The following is a 19,747-nucleotide window of genomic DNA, read 5'->3' as shown; positions in this document are numbered from 1 at the left end:
AGTCATAATCAACACAGATAGGTGGATTTTTAGGCTAGAGGTGAACAAAATTTAATGGGGACAAGGAAAATGAATCTCAGACTAGTGGTTAGCTAAACTATTTCTACTGAATCACAGAACATTTTTAAGGGATTATTTAATTAACAATTACTCTTTCTTATTGTTAGGGTTTCATTTTCTTAAAAGCAATGCCTTCAATGAGTTAGGATAACTAATTTAGCATTTTGCATGCTGATATATGCAAACTCACTTAGATTTGAGTGCTGCTTTGCCAATCCTATACAAATGAGATTCTGCAGATGCTGGAAAGCCAGAATAACACAAAATGCTGGAGGAACTCAGCAGGTCAGGCAGCATCTATGGAAATGAATAAACAGTCAACATTTCAGTCCTGATGAAGAACCTTTGGGCAGAACGTCCAATGTTCATTCATTTCCATAGATGCTCTCTGACTTCGCTATGTTCTTCCAGCACTTTGTGTGTTACCAATCCTGCAGACTATAATGCATATTAGTTAATACAGAAGTAGACCATACCAAGTATAAATTTCAGTTATTAAAATCAAATTTGAATTCATCAAATTCAGCATTCCCAGACAATAAAATAATCTGTAAGAGATTAACTGAGAAAGATGCTAACAACACAAATTCTGAAGAAAGAGGCAAGAAAACCAGTTTTACTTGAACGGAAGCTTGCCCTCAAGTACATCTGCATTAATCTACAAGCCAAAACAAACGTCTGTGGGTCAAAACTTTGCATTTAACAAATAATTTAAACAAATAGTAACGCCAAAATACGATGAGGCTGTGAGAGCCTTTAGGGACAGAGGCTTCTGAATGGGCATCTCTTTGGATATTGGTTCAACTAAAAACCTTTGAAATGCAGAGTATGCTTATGCGATTTTAAAGGTCAGAGAATCATTGGGAAGGGTGGAGAAACTGATTGCTAACATGAAGGTGTGGCCAACTGATAGAAGGCAGTGAATTATTGTTACTCACAACTGATCTGTCTCCTTGAGCTGTAAATACTAGTTGATGAATCATCGAGTTGGAGAATGTAAAAAGAAATTACTAAAAAATTGAGGAACTTAATGAGAAACAGGAACACTAATTTTGGTACTACAGTAAAGGAGGAACATGAGGGAAGGAGGTTTGGTCCCACACCAACATATTCAGGAAGTTATCCTTCAACCAGCAGGCTCCTGAACCAGCCTGGATAACTTCACTCACCTTAACAAAGACTTCAACCCTAATGCTGCATATATGAAGAAATTTTTGGACACAGGTTTACAAGCTAAATCTGTAATGAATCTTCAGAGTAAAGAGAATCCAAATCAGATTTATTATCGCTGACATGTGTCATGAAATTTGTTCTTTTGTGGCAGCAGTAAGGTGTAAAAAAAATACTACTAATTACAATTAAAAACTAAATTACAATAACACAAAAAAGTAGTGCAAAGAGCAAAAATTGTGAGATAGCATTTATGAACCATTCAGGAATCTGATGGCAGAGGGGAAGACGCTGTTCTTAAAATGTGAGTGTGGATCTTCAGGCTCTGGGTTCAGACTTCAGACGAGTGCATGCCCTGGGTGGTATTTTTCTGGGGCATCACTCTTTGAAGATGTTCTCACTGGCTTTAGTATTCGGTGATAATATTAAGGGCAGTGGGCTAATTTGTTGGTTAATTTAAAAACGCAAACACGAGGAAATCTGCAGATGCTGGAAATTCAAGCAACACAAAATGCTGGTGGAACGCAGCAGGCCAGGCAGCATCTATAAGAAGTATAGTTGACGTTTCAGGCAGAGACCCTTCATTAGGACTAACTGAAAGTAGAGATAGTAAGAGATCTGAAAGTGGGAGGGGGAGGGGGAGGGGGACGGGGAGATCTGAAATGATAGGAGAAGACAGGAGGGGGAGGAATGAAGCTAAGAGCTAGAAAGTTGATTGGCAAAAGGGATACAGAGCTGGAGAAGGGAGAGGACCATGGGACAGGAGGCCTAGGGAGAAAAAATTTCACAGAAATTTGCTCACAAAGATTACTGAACATCTCTGCGGAGACAATTTGCCCCTTTTAGACATTCGATGTCATCGACTACCAACTCAGTGTGATCCCTGGCATCTATCACATTAGCTTACCAACCAGATTAAAGGATTCCCACAGTTGTTAAACCCACAAGGACAAGATAGATTTTCAAATTTTGATGTTCTGGCAGCTCCATTGTTCACCCCTTACCAGCTCATAATGACTCAAAGTCTTTTAAGAGACAAGGCAGTGTAATTTAATGTTAGAATTCACTAACCACAGAGCAGAGTTCCATTTGTGCATTTTCACGTAACATTGGAAGAACAGCAAGAGTAGGCTCTGCGTGGGTTCAAGTTAAGGGGGCGGTATTGATAATTAAAAGCCTGAGTCATCAGGTTGAGTCAGAAAATTGAGGGGGTGCTGTCTTAACGTGGATTGTCTCAGGTTGCTGTGAGCCTGTTACCACAGCAACAGTCTCCCAGATGTGCCAATGTACTCCAGGGGCAAGCACCAGTGAAGACACTCTTCAGAATACCAGGGAGGATGAAACACAGAACAACAACAACATTGAATAAATAATTCTGGGAACACAAAAAAAAAATCAGTCAATGCTATTCAATTCATAATTTAAGGCTTATAAATCCTTATAAGTTTACATGTTGCTTTTTACATTAAATCTCAGAAAAGTGATTTACATTTTTAAAAATGTACTTAAAGGGTCATAACACTGATTATTCAACACTTGCTCCAAGCCCAACTCATTGCTGTTGTGAATCCAGATATGCATTAGCAGTACAGTCACAATTTACAAAAAAAAAGTGGAAATACAGAAGTAATAAAAGACCATCAGACATGGGAGCAGAACTTGGCCATTCAGCCCATCAAGGCTGCTCGGCCATTCTGTAATGGCTGATTTATTGTCCCTTTTAACCTCATTCTCCTGCCTTCTCCCTGTAACATTTGACACCCTTACTAATCAAGAACCTACCAACTTCCACTGTAAATATACCCAATGGCTTGGCCTCCACAGCCATCTGTGGCAAAGAGTCCCACAGATTTACCAACCTCCAGCAGTCTAGCCAACGAAATTATTCCTTAAATCTGTTCTGGAGGGATATCCTTGCATTCTGAGGCTGTGCCCTCTGATTCTGAACTCCCCTTCTACAGGAAACATCCTCTCCACATCCACTAGGTTTCGATAAGGTTTCAAAACTGGGATTGAGTAGTCACGAGAACACAAAAAAAAAAATGAAGGGGCCATTCTTGGACTACCATTCTGAAAAAAACAAGGTCATATTTTTACCTGCAACACACACAAAATGTTGGAGGAACTCAGCAGGCCAGGCAGCACCTACGGAAAAAAGTACAGTCAACGTTTCAGGCTGAGACCCTTTGCCAGTCCTACAGTGTGTTGCTTGGATTTCCAGCACCTGCAGATTTTCTCTCATTTGTGATTGTATTTTTACCTCCAAGCTACTGCAAACCCGGACCCCAGACACCCCAACCAGGGGAAGCCATCTCTGTAGCTACTACGTAAAGTCCCCTCAGAATCAGAACATGCTCTCAGAGCTCTTGAGAACTAGTCAACCGATGAGTACCAACTTTATTTTGATAATTCAAGAGATTTTTCTCCAATTTAGAGCTAAAATCTCTTACACATTGGGGACTAGCAAGAGAAAACCAACAGCAGAAGAGTGCAACATGCCAAAAGGGATAAAAACGCACTACTATGTTCTTCTGCTAAGATGAGTCCAGACCTGGTAGCATTATACATTATATCCTTCCAAAAGTGCTTCAGGGAGATAGCAATTATTCCAATTAATTCATACAAAAACTACTGATCTGGCATTCAGTGATCAGACTTATGCAACACACCTGAAATGCATATACCAATAAAGACAGCACCAACAGAACAGTTACCTTTCTGTGGCGAGGTTGTAAATGGAATTGGATTCTCTAAAAGGTGTGAATGTTCCAGGTTTGCAATTCAGAGGACTTGAAATATGAAAAGAAGCCACTTAACCCAACTAATCCAGACTATTTTTAACATGCCATTGGAGCAAAATATTTAAATTATATTCACTCATCCTGCCTTGTTATCCCTTTAATCTTTGCCCTTTGTCCACCTAGCCAATCTAATCTTCAAACTCAATCCCTGTAACCATTAATTTAAAGAAATAACCTTGCACTTCTGTTGAGAAATTTATTTTGCTTAATTCTAAATCAACCCCTCTACTAACTGAGAATCAGGAGACTCCAAAGATGCCAGAAGTCTTGTGCAATGAACACAAAATGCTGGAGGAACTCAAGTCAAACAGCACCAATGGAGGGGAGTAAACAGTCAATGCTTAGGGCTGATATTCTTCATTACGTCTTGAGGGCTTGGACTGATTAAAAATTACCTTTACATGTCACATGTACATTGAAGCATGCGTCATTTTGTGTCAAGGACCAAAACATTGAGGATGCATTGGGGGAAGCCTGCAAATGTCAATACCATGCTTCTGGCATGCCCATAACTTACTAACTCTAAACCTGCAAGTCTTTAGAATGTGGGAGGAAACCAGAACACCTGGAGAAAACCCACGTGGTCACAGGGAGAACATAAACTCCTTACAGACAACAACAGATATTGATCTGCAATCTTCTGAGATTTCTGGCACTATGGAGCATTATGCTAATACCACTACTCTACTATGGATTCAGAACACCCTAGCAGGAGGGAATAGCAGTATGTTATGAGGCACCAGCAGTCAGTGAGACCTCATCACCAAGATTTTTTACTAACTGCAAAAGCCAGTACATCTGACCAGTTCTGCCCTCCACAAGAGCTGTTTCAGGTGTTAAAGGAAATTAAAAGTCAAGATCTCAACTAGCTTTGTGAATCTTAAAATCCTTATCATACCCAACTAGGAGTGCAGATTATGACTTGCTACAAATAGTATCTAACACGAAGGTAAGAGTCCACAATTAAGGAAGGTGCAAAAATGTAGATTTGTAGCATCCTGCTGATCTGATTACTTTTATTGTGGGCAAAAAATATATAAAGTGTTGATTAAGATAAAGTGTTGACATTTTCTACCTATGCTTCGTCAAATTCATCAACTTACTACAAGATGGTCTCCTTTGTTTTTATCATTAATTGGTCGGATTAATGCTATTAAAATGATGATTTTACCGAAATTTTTATACTTATTTCAAGCCTTACCAGTTTTTATTTCTAAATCTTTTTTTGATAACATTGATTCAAAAATTTCCTCATTTGTGTAGCAAAATAAAAACCCTAGGTTAAGTAAAAAGCAATTACAAAAATCTAAAAAAGATGGTGGTTTAGCTTTACCTAACTTTAGATTTTATTATTGGGCAAATAATATTCGTAATTTAATGTATTGGAAACTAGATTTGGATTCACCATTGTGCCCACAGTGGGTAAATTTGGAATGTAATGAGGTAAAGGGATATTCTCTATTCTCTGTTCTTGGTTCTTGTCTTCCTGCTGATTTAGTTAAATTTAATAAACAAATATCTAATCCTGTTATTAAACATACATTACGAATTTGGTTTCAATTTCGTAAGTTTTTTACTTTGAAAAACTTTGTTCTTGATAGCCCTATCTTACTTAATTTCTTTTTCAAACCCTCTTGGACAGATCAAGCTTTTAACATATGGAAAAGGAAAGGTATAAAATGTTTTCGTGATCTCTTTTTTGAAGATACTTTGATGTCATTTGACCAACTTTCCAACAAATTTGAATTACCTAAATCTAATTTTTTCAGATATTTACAAATTAGAAATTTCTTACATAAAGTTTTACCATCTTTTCCTAATTCAACTTTAGTGGACTTTACAGATTTGATTTTTACCTTAAACCCTTGTCAGAAGGGATTAGTAGCTTTTATTTATAATATGATTATGAAGATACAACCAGAAATATCAGTTAGAATTAAACAAGAATGGGAAAAAGAACTTCGATATAATATATCAACAGATAAATGGGAAAAAATTTTGCAAATGGTTAATTCTTCTTCTATATGTGCTAAACATGCTTTAATACAATTTAAAATTGTACATAGAGCTCATATCTCTAAAGATAAACTTGCTCGATTCTATTCTCATATTAACCCTCAATGTGACAGATGTCATTCAGAAGTGGCCTCATTGACCCATATGTTTTGGTCATGTCCCACTTTACATAATTACTGGAAGGACATATTCACTACTATTTCCTCAATTTGGAATATAGATTTACAACCTCATTTTATTACTGCAATTTTTGGCATACCAAATGAAGATGGTAATCAGTTTTCCCCTTCAATCAGACGAATGATTGCTTTTGTAACATTAATGGCCAGAAGGTCTATATTACAAAATTGGAAAGAAGTAAATCCTCCTACCACGTTTCAGTGGCTTTCTCAAACTATTTCTTATCTGAGCCTGGAAAAAATTAGAAGCACTATTTTTGACTCATCAATTAAATTTGAAGAAACTTGGAGACCGTTTATTCGACATTTTCATATGAATTAATTTGGCCTTTTCCAGACCTTCTTTCTGCTTATTCATGTTCTGGTATGGAGTTCCGGAGTTTGTTGACACTATCATATACTTGTAAACTATTATTATTGCCCATGTTAGTTTAGTTTAGTGTTTTATTTTTCTTAATATATATTTTTTTCACATATTTTCAATTTTTTTTTCTCTTTTAATGGTTATTTTTGTTTTTTTTCATATATAATCATATGGACTTGATTGATTAAGGTATTTTTTTTCTGCTGATGTTTAATAGGATACTGTTATCTTATTATCAATGTGATTTCAAGTCTATTGTATTCATAATTTACTCATTATTATGTTATGTTTTTTTATATGTATATATGAAAATCAATAAAAAAATTGAAAAAGAAGATAAAGTGTTGACTATGAAAGGAGGTTCAGGAGAATGATTCCGAGAATGAAAAGGTTATCAAATGGTGACTGATTGATGGTGCTGAACCTGGACTCACTGGAATTCAGAAGAATGAGCAGGGATCTCACTGAAACCTATAAAATGTTAAAAGAGTAAATTTGGGGAGGATGTTTCCTGTGGTGGGGGAAGTCAAAGACCAGAGGACACAGCCTCAATAGAGGACTGTCCATTTACAATGGAGATCAGGAGGAACATTTAGTCAGAGGATGGAATTCATTGCCACAGGTGGCCACGGAGACCAAGTCATAGGGCATATTTAAGGTAGAGATAGATTCTTAATTAGTCAGAGCATGAAGGGATATGGGGAAAAGGCAGGAGATTGGTGCTGAGAGGGAATTGGATCAATGGTGATGAAATAGCGGAGCAGACTCGATGTGCCAAATAACCTAATTCTGCTCCTATATCTTATGGTTCAAGACAGTGTTGAGATCCAAGTTGGTTAACTAGCTCATCAACTCAACTTGGCAACTTTAATCTCTGAAATAAAGTTTAATCTCTTATACCAGTAATATCAAAAGTACCAAGTAAATAATTTATCAAAATACAGTTATGTCACCATATACTACCCTGAGATTCATTTTCTTGCAAATATTCAAAGAAATACAATAGAATCAATGCAAATTACAATCAATGTGCAAAAGACAACAAACTGAGCAAATACAAAAAGAAAACCAATATTATAATAATAATAATAGATAAACAAGTAATAAATAATACTGAGAACATAAGTCCTTTAAAGCGAGTCCATAAGTTGTGGAATCAGTTCAGTGTTGCGTTGAGTGAAGTTATCCATGCTGGTTCAGGAGCCTGATAGTTGAGGGATAATAACTGTTCCTGAACAACTTAATCTTTTTGGCACAAGTGCAAGAGCATCAGTTGCTCTCTGCGGCCTCACTCGAGTTACCAACCCCCACACCCCCCAAATATAGTTTCAATGATGACAGATATTGACTGAGTAATTTCCTCAGTCTTCAAATTTCATGTTCATGGAGCTGTCAGCGCCAGAGATTAATTTCACCTTGTAGTTTATATCAGTTAGTTTTCTTTAGAATTGGCGCTAGTTTTGTCAGCAGATATTGACATGGTTCCTGTTTCCCTTGCTCTTCAGAAAGATGTTTCCTGAGTAAGTTTACATTCTAACAGTAGACCGCTGCTAGTGACAGGCCACCCAATTTCAACTCACTGGCCAACAAGATATTGTCAAGAAGTGCTCTGTAAACAAGCTGGGATGCCACATCTCAGTTGACTATTAAACTTCTGGAAATAACACTGACTGTTCACTTCACAGAATTTGACTAAATTTCCAGTGACCCGTTCTGCTGAAAAAATATATAACCCTATTGGACTAGTCAATTATTATTGAACTTCAGTGAGAAATTAAAACTGATAAAATAATATTCTCCTCCTGGAATGTTCTAATATGAAATCAAGCATTTCATGTGTTAAATAAAATACACTTCAGTCATATGAAACCAACTTCATGATCAATTTTTCTATTCTCTGCTACAAGTACTAATTTATTAAATTAAACAAATACTTTAGCACATAACTAATCTTATTGTGCACATTTAATCATGCTTTGATAATAGATGATCTACTGTTAATCTGTGTCCACCAGATCAATGCCCCCATTTCACATGAACATAAAGAGTGTTACCAATGGAACTTTATCCTTTAGTTCATATTTCTGCTAAGCAAAGCCAATTTTAAACCTTTCCATTGCCTTATATAATATTTTGCTATTCAGCTATTAAAAAATTTCAACCCTTCTTAAGTATTTTGCAGAAAATTGGTTAGGTTTCTAATGAAATGAGGCAAGTCTGGTATCATAAAAAAAAGACTTAGTAAAATATTCCATACTTGAATTTGGTTTTCACCCGGAACTCCACTGAGACACTTTGAATTAGTACTGATTAAAGATTAGCTTTATTTAGCATGCATATATTGAAACATAAAGCATCAATAACCAGTGCAGTCTGAGGATATGCTTTTTTTTTGGGGGGGGGGGGGGGAGTACATTTGTCTCCATGCTTCCACCTCCAACCTACTAACCAGTACATCTTTGGAATGTGGGAGGAAACCGGAGCACCCAGGAGAAACCTTTTTGGTCAGAGGGAAAATATACAAGCTCATCACAGACAGCGCCAGGAGTTGAACCGGGGTCAATGGCGTTGTAAAGTTTTATGCGACGACACCACCAGATTAACCCAGGATCACAAATTAAAACTGACAAAAATAAAAAAGTCGCAGATTCACCTTTGAGCATCCAACAAACAATAATTACTTGAACGAGATGACAAAGTTTAATTAGCACCATGGCTTGGCAACATCAACAGCATCATGAAAGCTGGAGATTTAATGACTGTAGTTGGAACGGGGAAGTTTCTGTCTTTAGTAAAATAGTGTTGATCAAAGATATGGAAAAATAATTACCAATGCTGTAAGATTATCATATTTTAAATAACTTTAAAGAAGTTCAGACATTAATACACATGCAGTTTTGTGCCTAGACTTGCAGTATTTCATTGGATGAAATACCACACTTACAAAATATATTTTGATACATGCACAGCAGCTTCTGTGCATCTATTTGTGTATTTCTCCAGCAGTCTCACTGTCAGCTGTCATGTGAGCTCAGGTGTGTACGTCACTTGGAAAATAAAGAGCAAGACTCGAAATTTCAAGCAATGTTTCCATTGGTAGTACCCTGCTGTCTGTTGCCATGCAGTTTCCATTATCAGTGTATGGTAAGGAAACTGCACTGCAGTGCTCAGGAAGGATCTACAACAGGTAGATAAAACTGCGCAATGCATCACTGGCACCAGCCTAATTGTCATCAAGGTGCAGGAAAAGGGCCAGCAATATTATGAAGGGTCCCACCCACCCTGCTCACGGACTGTTATCCCAATCCCATCAGGCAGGAGGTTACGGAGCATCCACAACAGGACCACCAGACTCAAAAACAGTTACTCATCTCAAACTATGGGACTGATCAACACCTCCACCCACCCTATCACCACTACTTTATCATTTTCCATCAGTTATCTTATGTACAGATACTCCTGTAACTAGCATCACTCTATGTACATACAATGTATATAAGCTATTCTTATGGATAGGCATTTTTATTGCATTCTTTATAATTGTGTTTTTAATGCTGCATTGGATCCTGAGGATCAACCACCTCCTTTGTACTTGTGTATTGAAGAACTACAATAAACAATCTTAAAGCAGTAGCAGATGACAAAAATTCAGTATATATATATATTTTGACAATTTTTCTTGATCCTATAACAATGACAATCCACTCAAAAAAGTTCTTTCTGCATCCCCGGGGATACTGTACCCTCAAACAAGTTAACTGGCTGCCTACCGCACGACTGCATATGACATGTATGAGGAACATTTGTTAGAGGTGATCATTCATTTTGTACAGTCCTTCAAAATATCTGGATTCACATGCTCTGAAATTGGAAAATGATATTTAGAAACACATGAAGAAATGATGGCATCACAAATAACCAACTCCATCACTGTATTTTCCTCTGTTCTGTTCTGATAATCTTCCACAGAAGACTGCAAAGAAGTGCACAAAAATATAACCAACGTTGTCCTGGTGATCCAGAGGCCGGATGTTAATTAGATAAAAAATAGGAAACACTAAAAATATAACATTATTCAGCAGAATCTGTTATTTCCCTCCTCAGCCATGAATATGCAACAAATTTTAATTATGAATATAATTTCAACATAGTAGAAACAGATGACCAATTAGTTACCTTTTACTTCACAAATCTAATAGTAGAAAGTGCAAGGAGCTGTAATTATTTTATAATAGTTTGGATACAAACAGGCTAAATAATAAAATCTTTTACCCAAGGGCACAATAAATGAAATTTAAAAGCTTGACTATTTGCAAAAAGTTTCAATGTTTTACAACAGAGTTTATAATGGCGATCTATTTGCATTGAAATGAAAGGAAAATCTGTCAGCCTATCCCACATATTCCCTGGCTCAGGAATGGAGGCCATTTTGATGAAATCGCTCACAAGATCTTGTTAATTATCCTCATTCTCTTCAGAAAGTACAAGATGTGAAATTGTTCAATGAATTCATAATTTAACTAAGTTAAATCATACTCTGGCACTGAGGTTTCAGCTTGCCTTTCTTATAATATTGACAGTCACTTCAAAGTTCAAAGTAAATTTATTATCGAAGTATCCTTATGTCTGGGTGGCAGAGTGGAGATACATCTCCATCAAAGGAGGTGGAAAGTGCTCCCTCCTTCTGCTAGCCTGCAGGTCACCCCTGGGCAAGGTGAAGCGCCTGCTTAGCTCCCTGCCCCCAAAATCAGGTTACATTAAGGCACGGGAGCAGACGGTGGATGGTCGTATAAGCAGTAGGTGCATATCACCAGTCCTGATTATGTGACCGCAGACGCCAGGCAGGCAATCTCTGAAGAGTATTCATGTTGGCTGGGGTGACCGTCTTGTTAAGACACTGGCCAGAAGGCAGTGGCAAACCACTTCTGCAGAAAAATTTGTTAAAAACAATCATAGTCATAGAAAGACCATGATCACCTATGTTACACAACACAGCATATAATAACATGTGTCACCAAATTCATTTTCTTGCAGCATACCCAATAAATCCAATAACCATAATAGAATCAAAGAAAGACCACACCAACTGGGCAGACAACCAGTGTGCAAAAGGCAAGAAACTGCTCAATACAAAAATATTTTTAAAAAATAAACAATATAAATTTAGATCGTGAGATAACACACAAAATGCTGGAGGAACTCGGCAGGCCAGGCAGCATCTATGGAAAAGAGTACAGTCGACGTTTCTGCTGAAAGGCCCCTACCCGAAATATTGACTGTACTTTTTTCTATAAATGCTGCTTGGTCTGCTGAGTTCTGCCAGCATTTTGAGAGAAGTACTTGGATTTCCAGCAGCTGCAGATTTTCTCTCGTTTGTGATTGGAACATGACATGAAGAGCTGATGAAAGTGAGTCCATAGTTTGTGGGAACAGTTCAGTGATGGGATGTGAAGTTACCCTTCTTGGATGGTCCCATGAAACCAGGAAAGTAACTTAAATTCCTTCTCCTTTCTGGGCATTAAAGCCCATTATTAATCAAATTATTCCATGCCAAACACTTTTTTTTAAAAAAAGAACTAGTATTCTCTAAGGAAAGTTCTCTTTTAAAAATGAGTGATATACGCTTATATTTCATGACATTCAAAACTTAAAACAGTGCATGCTATGAAGTTCAATTGAAATCTTCCTCAAGCCTGTCAACTTGAAAGAAATGAAACAACAGACACACATAGCTGAAAGAACATTACTGGAGAGCAGTGGTTTAATGGTATTTGCCAATGCTACTAACCAACTGAAAAATCACTGACAGTATCAAATCATTCACCAATCTGATAATGCAGAGAACACTATAATGGTCAGGTTTTAAACCATCAACAACAAATCCTGCCTAACTATTCCCCCGCCCCAAACACTATTTTCTCAGTACTGCTTTAAAATTTGTTTTACTTTGCATGGCAAGGATAACGATGACAAAGGATCCATTAATTCCACCTATGTTGCTACTTTGTCTATTAATCCTAGTTTTATTTACCAACAACGTTTTCAATGTAGGAAATATTAGGATTATGGAGACCAAGTCATTGGGAATATCTAAAGCAGAGGTTGGTAGGTTAATTAGGAAGGGTGGCAAAAGTTATGAGAAGGCTGAAGCTGGGGTTGAGAGGGATAATAAATCAGCCAAGATCGAATGGTAGAGCTCTCTTGATAGGATCACAATTAGGCCACTCAGTCTATTTCTTAAGGTCTTAAGTATGGAAGAAAATTGACCCCTTTCTATATTTAAATGCCATTGTAATTGTATCATTTAAAAATAAGAACCTTTGATTCAATTACGACAGCAATGGCTGAATGCAAGGAGCAGAGCTTGATCATGAGGTTGGGTTGGAACAGCTTCCATTCGGAATTTTCTGTCATAATACAAGGAGCTGTGGCTGTTCAAAGGTCACCACTGAAATAATGAACTACTTGTAACAGTGAAGTATTTGTATTTTTCTTTCCAGAAAATATTTGGGAAAATTAAATGAAATACGATTAAGTCTCAAGAGTTCTGCTCTGAGTACTTATTTTCAAATTCTTTTCGAAAACAACCAGTTCAAAACTTATTAATTTAACCTTGATTTTACAAACATCTTTTTATCTTTTATTTTTATGTTTGCATTTTATCTCACTATAAAGCACCCCGAGCTGTCCCTACACAACATCCGTTAAATAGTTTTTCCTGCTCTTCTTGTTCTGTTCATAAGTTCACATTTACCTAATTTAGATTACACTAGACCACAAGGGTTTTGTTTCCTGAATACTTTTGGGAGTATCTTCTGGACTGAGCTATTGACCTTGAAAATCACCATGAACTTTCCCTATCACACACTTTTTTTTAAGATCTTAAGATATTTGTTATTTCAATTCATAATTCAAGTCAGAAAAAGTGATGCCAAGATTAAGGAAGGCAGTTTTGTTGGTCTACAAATCAAACAGGTCATCAATTTCAGGCAATTTGAAAAACTTCTAATGGGACTTTGACCAGAGAGAGAGAGAAATAAATTGCATGGTAGGCATTCAAGGATTTGGTTGAAAATTTTCTTGGCAACTACAGGTCACCAAACTATGTACAGCTGGTTGATTACATGCTTCAAACATACAAAATCATGAAGTGCAACATGTCACTTAAGGATTCATTTTCTGCATTCTCATTTAGATTTCTTGCCTGCAAACCAGTGACGAGCATGGTGAAAGATTTCACCAGGACGTTGAGGTCGTGTAGAATGGGTATCAGGACAATGGGAATCAATCAATGCTGGCTGATTATTGTTGGAAACTTAAACAAGAATCCTCAGACACTGAGTGCAAATGAAAATCCTCAACATTTTTAGCTTAGCTGAACTACCGCAAAGCGTCAGCATCGTTACACAATTTAAAACCATTATTTCCAATACAAGCTCATTTCTTGTTTCTCCAAATTCCGACATAAATTGATTGAAATTATATGTGCGAGTTCAAGCAGTCTATCACAAACAACAAAAAAGCCTGAGGAAGCAACACTTTCGAAAAAATTTGTTGCCCAGTGTTTGCGCATGTAACCATTCTTCTAATTGTTCTTGGCTGTTTGCACTATTGTCTTGTAAATTGTTGGTTGCTTTTGTGTTGTCTGTTATTATGCTATGTTTTATTCACGATACCAAACCACAATCAATGCCAGTATATTTCACATAGCAGCAATAAAGTGATTCTGAATGAAATGTTATCAACTATTATTAAGCAATATTGCTCAAATAAGTCAATCAGAACAAAGAATCACAACCCAATGATAGATTCAACTTGATAGCATTACCTCATCCAACAGTCATATCTACAAGCACATCCTCATATTGCCATGGTATCGCACAGATCTGAAGTGGAACTGAATATTCTTTACAACATCACTTTCCAAAAATACCATTCTGACATCAACAACATTTACACAACCAATAATTCAGCAGTACAGGCTAGGGCTGTGCTAGATTCAAATGCTGCTTTGCAAATGATTACCTGGGTTTAGACTGAATGATGGCCTTGATATTAGAAATAACCTCAAATTACTCAGTGGAATACAGAGGGGGAAAAGTTATTTCTTTTTTCTGAAGTACTACAATTCACTGAATACAATATCCCAAGGAATTAAAGCTTTTAACTAAGAAATGGAGAAAAACTGGTGAGAGAATTACAGCTGGTGGACTACTTGTGGCCCACAGAACTATTAACCTATAGGCACACCTTGTAATATTTATATCTGATTATTGGCATAGAAAGTTTAACGTTCTGATACATTCTAGAAGCAACCACACAATACCAGAGGTCAGTTCAACTGTAACATTAGAAAGTGTGTTTACAGGCACATTGTTACCCCTTCAGAATTGGGTGCTAAACTATATCACATATCCATGGTGGCATAGATGGTCCCAAGCCAGGCTGCGAGAGAAAGAGGGTTGGGCATGGGGCTAGCAATCCCATCCTGTTAAAAACCCAGTGCTACAGAAACTCCGATGACCTTATCCCTGGAGAGAAAGGATCTTTGAAGACAAGTTACACCTGGGAACAACTTGAAAGACTACTGATTATCATAAAAATATAGCTGTATCAGGAAGGTCCAACTGCTGGTGAGTCAATATCCTGGCAAAACCAGAATATTGACTACACCACAAAGACAAAAGCAACTCCACGAAAAGGTTATTAAAAAGCACAAGTCAGGAGATGGATACAAGAAAATTTCCAAGTCACTGAATATCCCTTGGAGTACAGTTAAGAAATAGAAAGAATATGGCACAGCTGTAAACCTGCCTAGAGAGGCCATCCTCAAAAACTAAATGACTGTGCACGAAGGGGACTAGTGAGGAAGGCCACCAAGAGACCTATGACAATTCTGGAGGAGTTACAAGCTTCAGTGGCTGAGATGGGAGAGACTGTGCATACAACTGTTGTCCGGGTGCTTCACCAGTCACAGCTTTCTGGCAGAGTGGCAAACAGAAAGCTACTGTTTAAAAAAAACTCCCATGAAATCTCAGCTAGAGTTTGCCAGAAGGCGTGTGGGAGACTCTGCAGTCAGCTGGAAGAAGGTTCTGTGGTTTGATGAAACCAAAAATCGAGCTTTTTGGCCATCAGACTAAATGCTATGTTTGGCGTAAGCCAAACAGCACACATCATCAAAAACACACCATCCCTACCGTGAAGCATGGTGGTGGCTGCATCGTGCTGTGGGGATGCTTCACTGCAACAGGCCCTGGAAGGCTTGTGAAGGTAGAGGGTAAAATGAATGCAGCAAAATACAGGAGGAAAACCTGATGCAGTCTGGAAGAGAACTGCAACTTTGGAGAAGATTTGTTTTCCAGCAAGACAATAACCCAAGCATAAAGCCAAAGCTACACAAAAAAGGCTTAAAAGCAACAAACTTAATGTCCTGGAGTGGCCAAGTCAGAGTCCAGACCTCAATCAAACTGAGAATTTGTGGCTAACTTGAAAAGGGCTGTTCACTTGACCCCATGCAATCTGACAGAACTTGAACAGTTATGTGAAGAAGAATGGGGGGGCAATTGCAGTGTCCAGATATGCAAAGCTGATAGAGACCTATCCACACAGACTCAAGGCTGGAATTGCTGCCAAAGGTGCATCTGCCAAATACTGACTTGAAGGGGGTGAATTCTTATGCAACCAATTATTTTGTGTTTTATATTTGTAATTAGTTTAGACCACTTTGTGGAGATCTGTTTTCACTTTGACACAAGAGTTTTTTTTCTGTTGATCAGTCAAAAAAGCCAAATTAAATCCACTGTGACTCAATGATGTAAAACAATAAAACATGAACACTTCCAAGGGGGTGAATACTTTTTATAAGCACTGTATATTGCAACGTAATATTTGAACCTTCAAGCAAAAAAATTGTTATCCCATTACCCGATTTTTGTCCAAAGTTTTGTAGATTAATACATACCAAAAGTTTATTCATATATACTTTTTAAAAAACCAAGGCAAATTCTTGTCCCTAACGCTTCCAAACAGTATTCCAAATCTTCACCATTCTCAGTGACCTTTTTCCTTCAACTTTCTTCTAATCATTCTACCAACCACTAGATATCTATATTCCCTCAATGTCAATTACTATCCACTCTATGTAGGGCTTCCATGATTACGTACTCTTCAATCAAACCTCTACTCAACCACCTACAATGTTCCAAAGTAAATTTCCCCAATTTAACCTTTCATCCTTTCTTCACATGTGGCAACGCCCTCATAAATCACCACTGCACCCTCTTCACTGTAAGACTCCACTTGAGACCTAGTGCTTTACACAGTCAATGCACGACTCCAACTTCAACACTCTATACCTCAGTCAATTAAAAAGTCCTACTTTTTCCTTTATAACTTTCAGTCCCCCTTGTTACATTCAGAGATCTGAAAACATGCAAAACCCCTCTGATCTTTTCTTCTAGTTCACTCCCATTTATCTTGCATCCCTGTCTTCTTTACTCAATATCATGTGACCTCACAACTCTCTAAATTAAATCTGTCAACTTCAGAAACCCATCAATATCATCCTAATAACCATACAGCCAATTTTTGAGTTACCCGATTTTCTGAATCACAATTCACATTATTTGACAAGCACCCCAAAAAAGCAAGGATGCCGACACTGCAGACTACTATCAATTATGCATCTATCAAAATTTAGCCATTGCTTCTTGCCACTAGTCAAGATTGGATCCATCTTGCCTCTCCCCTTTATCCAATGAACTTTTTAAGCCTACTGTACACAATATCAAACAGTCTACTGAATCCCTAGACTTCAAATATACTATACCCATACCTCCTTCCCTCATTAACTCTTCAGTAAACGTGTAGTAGTAATAATAACGACTAAGAGCACTTTTCATACAGACAAAAGCAGTTCAAAGCGCTTTACGAGATAAAATGCAAAGATGAAAATAAAAGACAAAAAGATGTTAGTTAAATGCAAGGCTAAACAAATCGGTTATGAGCTGGTGTTTAAAAGTGTTAACTGAGTCTGCATCTCTTGTTGTTTTAGGTATTGAGATCCATAGTTTTAAAAAGCTGACCTGCCAGCTGTCTTTCCAGAGAGATTGTTAATTATGAACAATAAACATAAAATCTTCAATGGATAAAAAAAATTAAGACCCCAAATGTTCACCAATTGCTCTTTGGTTTATACATGCAGACTATTTTGCTTGTCACCCGATTCGAATCACGCATTGATTACTGACTCGAACGCTAGTCTTTATTCTCAGAGCTGCAAACCAGTTACCGCTTATACATGATTATGCTTGTGCCTGTATATTGATGACTTTCAAAATGATGTCATTTTGCACATTCAGACCAACACAGTGCTTATCGATTACACTGATCCTATCTTTCAAATTCAAACCTGCATAACAGTTAACCCTGGTGACAATCTGATTTATCATGCTCTGAGCAGTACAATTGTAATCTATAACACCCAGGCTCATACTCCCTGCTCAAAGTAGCACACTATCTCACATCTCTGAACTTTTATGGTAATATCTTGTCATACTGCATGCTCATGCCTCTTGACTGGTCATCTGTGTCCTTCAGGCCCTGAAGTGCCACACCAGCAGGTCCAAGAACTACTAACACCAGAAAATCTGCAGATGCTGGAAATCCAAAGCAACACGCACAAAACGCTGGAGGACTTCAGCAAGCCAGGCAACGTCGATGCAAAACAGTACAGTCAACGTTTCAGGCAGCGACCCTTCATTCAGTTTTGGTCCGAAACGTTGACTGCTTACTTTTTTTTTCCATAGATCCTGCCTGACCTGCTGAGTTCCTCCAGCATTTTGTGTGTGTCGCCCAAGAACAAGCTAATTCCCTTCAACCACCCTGCACAAACCCTGATCACTACCGAGCAACACTGTGACCACTTTGCAATACAATGAACTTATTTTTTTTCGCTTATAATTGTGTTTTTCTGTATTTTGTGTCGTTTTCTTTTTACTGTCAAGCCCCCAATGCTGCTGTGTCCATTCCAGCAGTATACTTGTGCGTAGGACATTCAGTTCGACTGCTGGACGTTGGAGAACGGTAGATTTATGCAATGAAGAGGAAGGGGAAGGGGAGGCAGAGGGGACAGGTTTTCCCCGTGGCTGGAATGTTACCTGGCAGTGGGCGAGCACCTGATGAACATGCAGGCGATCCTGTTCCCCCGGCTGGTGCGGGTGAGGAAGATGTCGGTACAGTCGAGTTCCCTCTGGCCGTACTGCCACTCGGCGCGCTCGGTGAAGCGCAAGGTCCAGCAGCTGCCCGACTCGTCGGCCACCGCCACATAGGTGGGCTCGGGCGGCAAGAAGGCGAGCTTGGCGGCGATCCGGCTCGGGCAGGGCGGGCAGCAGAAGAGGCAGCAGAGCTCGCTGAGGGACAGGCCGTTCATGGCGGAGCCGGCGGCCGAGGGGCCTGCCACCTGCCGATTCCGACGGGAGAAGGGGAAGGGGGCCGGACTCGGGGCGACCGCGGCGGGGCTGTGCTGTGTGTGTGAGCGGCTCCTTTGTCAGGTCACATCCTTTTCCTCCATCTCCCGGCGATGAGCGAACACAGCTGGCCGCCGCCGGACGTGACGCAGGCCCCGGCGGCGGATGTGATGCGTGTCCGCGCCAGTTTCGGCTCCAGGTATCTGAGTCAAAGGTCGTCCTAATAATGGCTGCCCTTGAGTCGGTCTCATGGTTGTTTAATGTCATATCTAGTACAGGAGGACAAAATAATTATTATTCTGAGCCCAATGCAGCACAAAAACACAATAGGATAAAGATCCCAACAATAAAAAGCACTGTATAAATACATAAAAATTCGCAACACATACGAAATGCTGGAGGAACTCAGCAACTATGGAAATTAATAAACAGTCGACGTTTCGGGCCAAGACTCTTCCTCAGAGCTTATATACAGAGATTGATTGTGTGTCCACAAAGCGACACGAGCACAGGAGCGTCTACATAATGTGACACAGACGAAGTGATAAACTAGTGGCTGGGGGGTGTGGAGGGGTGGGTTAGTGGGACGGGGTGTTGATCAGCCTCATTGCTTGGGGAATGTAACTGTTTACGAGTCTGGTGGTCCTGGTGTGGATGCTACATACAGTCATCCCTTTTCTATGGGTTTGT

General features: G+C 38.6%; 1 protein-coding gene across 1 annotated transcript in view; it reads right to left on the bottom strand.

Moving 5' to 3' along the window:
- LOC132406001 (alpha/beta hydrolase domain-containing protein 17B-like) overlaps positions 1–19,226 on the bottom strand; it is an 80,567-nt gene extending 61,341 nt beyond the window's left edge. Inside the window, exon 1 of the mRNA XM_059991112.1 lies at positions 18,749–19,226. Coding sequence (XP_059847095.1) covers positions 18,749–19,020 — 272 coding nt within the window. The 5' untranslated portion in view covers positions 19,021–19,226. The remainder of the gene's footprint in view (positions 1–18,748) is intronic.
- Positions 19,227–19,747: the final 521 nt, after the last annotated feature.

The sequence above is a fragment of the Hypanus sabinus genome, chromosome 16, assembly GCF_030144855.1.
Source record: "Hypanus sabinus isolate sHypSab1 chromosome 16, sHypSab1.hap1, whole genome shotgun sequence".
NCBI lineage: Eukaryota > Metazoa > Chordata > Chondrichthyes > Myliobatiformes > Dasyatidae > Hypanus > Hypanus sabinus.
Note: the sequence above shows the minus strand (reverse complement) of the source record. Positions and strands in the feature narration are given on the sequence as shown.